At 34.5% G+C, this 9,228-nt stretch overlaps 1 protein-coding gene across 1 annotated transcript in view; it reads right to left on the reverse strand.

Moving 5' to 3' along the window:
- Positions 1 to 3,317: 3,317 nt before the first annotated feature.
- The window catches only part of LOC105362403 (zinc transporter ZIP3), a 7,526-nt gene continuing 1,615 nt past the window's right edge, over positions 3,318 to 9,228 (reverse strand). The window contains exons 2-6 of the mRNA XM_011499842.1: positions 8,194 to 8,361; positions 7,645 to 7,824; positions 7,072 to 7,227; positions 5,657 to 5,883; positions 3,318 to 3,355 (exon numbers count right to left, since the gene is read on the reverse strand). Of these exons, the coding sequence (XP_011498144.1) occupies positions 3,318 to 3,355; positions 5,657 to 5,883; positions 7,072 to 7,227; positions 7,645 to 7,824; positions 8,194 to 8,361 (769 nt within the window). The remainder of the gene's footprint in view (positions 3,356 to 5,656; positions 5,884 to 7,071; positions 7,228 to 7,644; positions 7,825 to 8,193; positions 8,362 to 9,228) is intronic.

Here is a 9,228-nt window from a genome sequence, read left to right on the forward strand (position 1 = left end):
TAAGGTTTAAATTGGCAATGATAGTGTTGTTATAAAAATGTTCTCAGTAATGTAGGGATATTGTTGGGGAGTACATTCGTAAATATTATAGATAAAAGGTAATTAAGTGCACATCAAATTGTTCGGCTCTTATTTTCAACTATATACGTTAATTATTAATTTACTTGGAAATCGAGTGAGACACTGAGATTACAGTTTTTCATTATTTTATTATTAAATAAGTCAATAAATAAATAAATAAATAAATAAATGTAGTTAAATATATTATAAGAAAATATATTTTTTAATTCTCTCATTATTATTATTGTACATAATAAAAAATCTATTGATTAGTGTTAACTGGCCGAAATCTGTGTCGGTAATAGTATAGTGTAAAAATAAGTTTTTTTAAAATTTTTTTTTTTATAAGGATATTCGATTTTTATAGCCTTTTTTTAGTTAACATTATTATTATAATATAGAAATAAAACTTCCAATATTAGAAATTTGGTATAAAAGGAAGTAGTATTTAGTTAAATACATATCACATAATCGTGAAAAAGTTTTAATCGAATAATTTTAATAAATTTTTCTAAAATTTATACCGCTTGATGTTAAAATAACGAGTAACTTTATTTATAACTGTTATTATTATTATTATTATTATTATTATTATTATTTTATTTTAATAATATATAGGCTACTTCTATTCTTTCATGATTATTAATTAAGATTATAAGAAAAACTATTTATGACGTACATAAATTTCATTATTTTTTCAGAACGTCGAGTAACTTTCTAAATTGTCTATAGTAAATCCAAGTTTTTTCCCCATAGTTTCATTCTACGCATAGGGCAGTGAACTCAATATTCTACATAATGAATGAAAACTTTACTTTAAAATTGTTACAACCATCTCATAAAGGTCGTATCACTTAATCACTTATTTAGAATTAAGATTTATATATGAAATTTTGTCATATCGGGTTATAGTCTCCCTTCCCCTCCCCTCCCCTCCCAACCCCCTCCCAACCCCCCACCACCACGCAATCTTGAAGAAAATATGCTGAAATACAATATAATAAAGAAAAAATTGTCAGGCTTCTTTACATTATAGGCCATTACAAACATTGTCATGATAATAAATACTTTAATCAGCTTCATTGTGCACATTGTATCCCAATCTTTGCGTCCCTCCTGTAATTCTCAACATACTGCGAAATTATGAAAGGTGAGTCGGTCGGTAGCCGTGACATTGAGTTTGTCCTGGATCAATTTTCAACTTATTGCACATTATATAAATAGAGACGTAATAGAGTGTGCGGTAGCGTCGGTGCCGTGGCGTTGATGACATTCCTACATACTCCGTTCGAACTGCGCTCAACGTCGGTAAATTGACTCTACACTGATTATTCCTCCGTACATTTTTTTCTCAATTACGGCACATAACTACGATTTATGGTACAATTTATAATTGAAGATCCGAAGTATTGGTTATATATTGTTTTAATGCGCTATTCGATAAATTCGCTCTGCCTATGTATTCTTGGTGATGTACAATTTTATCGGTCGATTCGTCAATCCCTGGTTCTTCTATCCATAATAATTTCATTGTTTCATTCTAATTTTATTAGTTTCAACTATTAAGTGGCATTTTTGGCTTTACGAATTGAGCTCGCATATTTTATCTAAGCAACCGGCTGTCAATGAACGTTATATCGTACAAGTGAATCTCATGTGTACACGACGAGCTACACAATTCCAATAAATCACACACGCGAATGATAAGCTCAAGTTTAAAATAAATGAACTTTAATGTGTGGCGCTATTTATAGTAATGGAGTGTAATTGATGTTTAACCATTGAAAAGTTACAAAGCTACATGATAACTGTGCGATGGGAAATGTACTAATTAAATTTATTGATTGATTTAAGATTTTCATTATTATGAATTGAATAAGTTTTCTTTGTGCCTGTGGGATATATAAAAAACATAGCATGAAATGAAATTAAAATAAGTACATTATCAATACTATTAAAATTTTGATTTAATGGTTTAATGTTCAACAAACAAACGCTGTTCACCTAGAACATATTTTTTCTTCTTGATGACTTAATACTTTGTAAGGTCACTTAGTAATGTTGTGTTTAAACTACAATTAAGATGCTTAAATAAATTTCACGTAATAGTTGGGAAAATATTAGATGGCGAAACGTTATTAAGTAAGAACCAAAAACTTCATTAAATATTCGACATGGACATTTAAGAGAATATTAAAATATTAATTCAAGGCGATTTGAATTTATATATATATATATCATATAATTATGACGTAAAATATTATGACGATTACTTATTAAGAAAATGCCCAATTAAAGAAATTATAATGTTTATTTGTATTGATAGCGTTAATGAGTGATTTAAAAATTATATAGTACATTAACAAATTCAGTTAATACGAGTGAAATTGAATTTAATTAAATTGTAAATTTTAAGCTAATGCTAATGAAATTAAATAGTTGATAAGAAAATAATATAAAATTGAATTTATCGTCTATATATTTGCAATGATATTTCATTAAATTATAATTTCTATCACGAGCTACGTGAAATTAGATGAATTTTATTAGGTAAACTCGATAATATATCGAGCGATTGATTATGCCAGTTGCAATTGATTATTTGAATAATAATTTTTCAATGTTGATAGTTAATATGGGTGATTTAAAATTTTAATACCTAATACGTAGACTAATTTTTGTCGATGGGATTGCCATTAACGTCATTATAAATTCGAAATTATCAAAAGATAACAAGACAACAGTAGGTTAATCAATCAATAGGAGTCATAGAAGAGAATTTTATACAAAATCTAATAGAGTACGAAAATACCGAAATACTATGTATAAAGTCTCGATAAATATACTATGTATAAAGATTTCGTGCAATCTACGATTAAATTTCTTAAAGTAACATGCCATTGAGCAATAAAGAACATGAATATGCAAATTCTAGATTTGCCATATGCTCCCAACCAACGTATCACAATCATTTACCATAGTATTCGACGCAAGAACAATGTAATGTTTGATTTACCATGGACTTAAAGATCAATAAAAGCCATTTTAGCGAGCAACAGTAAATTTGCTAATAAAAGAGAACAACTCGGACCGGCTCTCCATGTAACTCCGTAACTAATCGAGCCAGATAACGCATCTCATAATTGACAGGTCCTCGTAAAAAAAGAAAACAAAAAGAAAAAAAAAAAAAAAAAAAAAAAAAAAAAGAAAGAAAGAGACCGCGAATAAGGTGCTCATCGAGGCAAGGCTGGAGAAACTCATTTGCCAGATGGACTTCCCAAGTCGATCTTCCAGCCTAAGAAAAAAGGGAAATAAGATCCTGCACATGTAACAAACGCTGGTTACGTGAGTCACGAGGGTCCGTCACGCTTCTTGCCAATACGCCGCATAACGGATTACGAATGTCGCTGTGAATTTTTATCCGGGGGCGTGTGTATGAAAAAAATTTCGTCGGCCTGGTCGGCTCTTTGTTTATATTTTGTTGGGCGACTGCGGTATTGGTCGGGGCTTCATTTGCAAGTCAATAGTTGGGCGGATCTGAGCTCGGTGCTGACGGCCAAGTTTATCTGTCGTCTTTGGCGTATGGCGGAGTGCGACGTCATTATAGCGTTACGCTTGGTAATTGAGATGTAATTTTTGATTGCGTGACGAATTTTCGCTCCTCAGCTGCGTGACAATTCTTTGACATTGATTTATTCATTCGGGCCGCGATTAAGTGAATGCTCCTATCGAGCACATTCGTGCCTTTCGATATTTTCAACTGTGGCTGTTAAGGCTCGAGCGTTGCTTCCTTATTCGTAATCGGCGATATTTATTATAAATCCATCTTTGCTCTTGGATCTTAAAAATCATCTGTCTGTCATTTAGCTTCGTACGGGAGAGTGAAATACTGTTTAAGAGTTGCATTTAAGGGTGTATTACTGGATCTGCCAAGCGTTCTTCGAAATATCTTTGAAATGATCGATTGTGAAAGCGGAATACGAAGAATAATTCCCAATGGAGAAAGTAACGTTGTTGTAGGCAAAATGTGTGATAATTATATTCGAAGGCTGACCGATTACATAAATTACTACTCAATATATATTAAATATAATAATTGTAAAAATTCCATTACGCCGCGATGGCGCTATTTATAAAATTTCCTGAGATGTAATATTTTTATTATATTCTATCGTTGAATATATATTTCAAGTAGTGGCTCAAGTGCGATGGATATTTTCATAGGATTACAGATTTGATATTTGTCACATTCCTCGAGAAATGTCGTAAGTTGATATTGTTACATATAAAGATAATATGAACATTTTTTTATTCATCACAGATCATTTTTTATATAATAAATTCTTTTGCATTATACGATCGTGGAGGTCGATGTATGTGTTAATATCTTGCCCGCTGCTATTCATATTTCAACAACACTTTTATCATTTCACTCGAGCGATAAATATTCAGCATCCTTATTTCAAACAAATTTCTGCCATTTCACAGTCACTCTCTGTATTCATCCACGTAATTAAAGTAATGATAACATTGCTTATTCAATTACTAAACGGAAATTCCTAATCGATAATTTCAATTACTTATTAAAATTCTTTCCTTAATTATATTGCAGTCGGCACATCAATTAGTAGCTATTCACTCTATAATATTTGTCTGAAATAACATTTTTAGTACCACATAATTTGCAGCTCGACTTAAGCCAACAGTCATACTAGTCAAGTCGTAATATTAATTATCATGTATTTATGATAATCATGATGTATCTGCATTAAATTTAATGGTTCGTTGGTAAAACGAGTTTTTTGTTTTGTTTTGTTTTTTGTTTATCATTTTACACGGAAGAAAGATTTGGTAAATTTACAAGTTAACAAAGAAATTTGAGATTCATTGGATCGATAAACATACTTTTCAAATACATAAACATTTATTGTACTTACTTAAGATTTGGAGTCCAAACATGGCCGCAAAACCAAGAATTATCGCGATATATTGGAGTAGTCCATTGCGATGTTTGTGAAGAATCTCAAAAAATACTACGTATAAAAGCGTTCCCGATGCAAGTCCCTGAAAGTACAAACACTTTAATCTACGAATAAAGAATAACGATAATGTGTTCCGACTATGCGACTACTAGACAAACGTCGAGTAATGCATATTTAATAATGGCGTTGAAAACTTTAATATAGTAGCAATAATAACACAAAAACAAAAACAAAAAGCGACATTTTATCAAATATATAGGATGATACAATTAAAAGTTGCCGTTAATTTTTCCCTTCCTGCAGGAGAAATACGAAAATTCCCAGCACAGTGTATCAAGCAATCGAATTACTACACAGACAGATGATACGTCTACGTGTATTAGTACACGTACAATCTATCCGTTCAATCGGTGTCGTTACGTAAACTTAAATAAGCGCAGTCTGGATTTTTCATCGATTAATATAGGCAATTTTCACATTAACATAAGTATCCTGTCGCACAGTGTTGGCGAGTGCCTGCTCTGGCTGCGCCTCGCAACGCTTCCTTCGGCGGTCGTCCCAGACGACCCTCCTTGGGTTCAAGCCCCAAGTAGGAAACGCCTTTATCCACGTACCCCCACAACAATGACTGACCTGCAACGTAACAGCGGCTGGTCCACTGGCTGCTGCGCTGTCACCGCCGACGAGGAGCATCCCGATGCCAATTCCCAGGGGCGAGACGACGGCGAACATGCAAACGTAGATGTAGCTGAGCACGGCCTTGGTGCGCGAGGTCGTCAGTTCGACGCCGATGCAGAAGGCGATGATGAATTTGTGGGCCGCGACAGCGCCGAACATGTACCTACGGGAGCGATCGTCATTGATATCAACGTCCAACGTTCGTCCTTGCCAATCGCATGAAAATGCCAAAGCGCGCGCTTAAGTAGCCCGACAAAGCCTCGATGCCGCGCTTACCCGCTTAAAGTAATTCGATTCGCCTCGACAAATGCGATCGTAATGTCGCTTATTAATCGACTTTAATTCCGTTTTGCCGATTTTATCTCGACTGCGATACGTACAATCGTGCCTCTCGTTCTATTATTATGCCGCGCGCCGAACTTTTGACATCTCCGCTTCTCTTCCGCTGTTGTTTGACAAAGTTTAAAGAGCATACGAGGAGAAATAATTAATGACTGTTAATAATGCGCGAGGGCTACATTTCAGTTGAAGCCCAAGATAAAGCAGAAGAATATTTCAAAGTCGATGCCGAGCGCGATGCCGCGTGTGTATCAATAAATAAAGAAAAAAAAAAAAAAAAAAAAAAAAAAAAAAAAAAAAAAAAAAAAAAAAAAAAAAAAAAATGATCACCCTACCCAAGATAAAGCAGAAGAATATTTCAAAGTCGATGCCGAGCGCGATGCCGCGTGTGTATCAATAAATAAAGAAAAAAAAAAAAAAAAAAAAAAAAAAAAAAAAAAAAAAAAAAAACAAACAAACAAACAATGATCTACCTACGTTTACCTACGATCTATTTACAATTATATCATTATAATTATTATAATATTATAATTACCTACGATATGTTTAGATTGACGTATACGTGGAATTAGCGAATTGGCTCGAATTAGCAAATAGATGCGTGAGAAAGTGTTCACAAATGGCACTTACACACACGCGCGCGATAATTGACAGTGCAAGACGAGGATTTATCGTTGAAATGGGAAAAACGAATTATATATTTGACTCTACATAGGAGTCGAATATTGTTAAAGACGAGTTTTGTGGTGAATGGAGTAGCGTTAGTAATGCCGGGAGACAATAAACTGGCGAAATTATGGAAATCGGCGATAGGCAGAGCCGCCGAGGTGCAATATAAAATTATCAATTGAAAGTCAGATGTAGCGCACAGAAGCCACGTGCTCGCCCGCGTAGCTTCGTAAAAACTACAAATCCGATTACATCACGGCGATAAGGCAGTCGAGGACTTATTAAGATGATAAGTAACGTCAGTCAAATTCTTTGGTCGATAAGATAAAAGTTTAAAGCTTACCATACATATCCGGCGGAGCTTTCGAGGCCAATGGCGAGGCCTTCGAACAATTCGTGGACCGAGAGGCCAAGAACAATCAATAGACCTCTTATTGCACCCGCGTGAAAGCTCTCGCAGTCTTCGATGATGTTGAGATGCGTATGGCCGATGTCGCAGCTGAATTAACAATTCAATGATCATGTAAATATAGACGGGGAATATCACTTGGCTGTCGAGGATTTATCGTTATTTGGAGAAATCTGATCGACTCGTTATCGATCCATTTTATACATTTTATAGTTCATTATTAATTTTAAGACCCATTGGCGCGCACAGCTATTATTTACTGATTGATAAACTAGCCGCTCGTCGTGAAAATAATGTCAAGTTTTCGTATAAGTTTCTTGCCTCTCGATAATCATAATCAATTTAAGTCTGGCAGATGCTGTCGTTATGATCAACGGCAATTTCCATCCTAATACGAGGCTGCGTTTTATTTGCATTGTTGGACAATATTTCGCGAAGGCACTTTATATATGTTATATAGTGTCTTGTATAGCTCTTAAGGCCGAATGAGCATATTACGTCACTTACGGCTTCTCCTGATCCTTCCATTTTCTATTAGCGACGCTCCCGTAATTCTCGATCGATTCGTTCGTGTAGATGTTAACGTTACTGCTGGTCTTCGACGTTGCGTCGATCGACGCTTTTTCCGGATGCCTGTGCCTCAAATGAGTATGGACGATCTCTTCAATGAGATACATGATGAAGAATCTGAAACGAAAGGACAATGGTTGAAGTGCACCGACGTATTGCGCGAGCGAGCATTTTCGCCAATTCCGAGAAAACGACGATATTTCCAACCGCAATTTTATGGGTATTTATTATTAATGGGACCGCCGCGGAACGATTATTACTCTAATTTAATTTAGAAAGTCCGACTTTATCACCGAAAATGGCAATTGCCCAAGAATTTTTGCCATTCTATTCGGGCCTCGATCATGCTTTCATAATCCCCTCTAGCCTTCCTTCGTTTTATTATAAATAATTTCCGCGAAGTAGAGACAGCGATTAACACTAATATCAATACAAACACGGCAGATCAATAATATAAACGATATCCGTCTGTTATTATAAACTCACCCGGTGCAGCAAAGGATCTTAGCTAAGGAGAAGTCGAGATGCGGAAGGATTCCTTCGCTCGTCAGATGCTCGACGCCTTCCTCCACTTCCGGCAGCATGTGCAAAAAAGTCGTGCAAAATAAAACTCCGCCTCCGAATCCCAGCAACAGGCTGACGTATTTAAGAGAGCTGCAATTATAATTGCGGCTCGATCATTACAATGGATTACTAAGAAAGTTGCAGGGGGTTGAGTGGGACGTGCCACGATAGCGTACACAAGCGAATAAGACACGTTTGCTTTAAATAACAAAATTATTTTGTACACATATAAAATCACGTTGTTTAGTAAATATTTTAATGTTCATGGAAATTACGATTTTACGAGAGTTATAAACAAAACACATGTAACACAAACATAACATATAATTGCCTCTGATAAAATCTTACCGTAACCAACGTACTTATTTATTTTACAATATATTCTAATTAATTCTTACGTAAGATTCCGATGGCATGTGGGGTAGAGTAACGAATTGCGATACCATTAGGCGAATATGGTTTATGTGAAAAATAGTGAAGCAAAAGCTGAGAAACATCCGCGGGCGCAAGATTATAGCCTATAAGCGGCCAGCTAATATGCAATTATTTGGTTATGGCGTTTATTATGAATAAATTGTGAAAATGTGACGTCAGAACTGGGCTTAGGTATCATTAATGAGGCGGGCAATCTCATAGTTCTGGTATGAAAAAAGTTTGGAAAATTTGATGAAAAGAAAAAGAAAAGTCAGAGGGAGCGAAAGAAAGAAAACTTTATTTCATACGTCATTCGTTGTAAGAATAAATGACAAAATTCATAATCTCCGTAAATAATGATAAGAAAAGTAGAACTATTGAATTAGTCATTATCGGTTAGTTATTGGCAATTTAATTTTTACAACTAATACCCTACTTAAATTTATAATTGAAGGAGCAATAACGTCCATGAAAAAAAAAAAAAAAAAAAAAAAAAAAAAAAAAAAAAAAAAACCCCCCACTTTTTTTTTTTTTTTCCTCTAA

The sequence above is a fragment of the Ceratosolen solmsi genome, unplaced genomic scaffold, assembly GCF_000503995.2.
Source record: "Ceratosolen solmsi marchali unplaced genomic scaffold, CerSol_1.0 scaffold35, whole genome shotgun sequence".
Taxonomy (NCBI): Eukaryota; Metazoa; Arthropoda; class Insecta; order Hymenoptera; family Agaonidae; genus Ceratosolen; species Ceratosolen solmsi.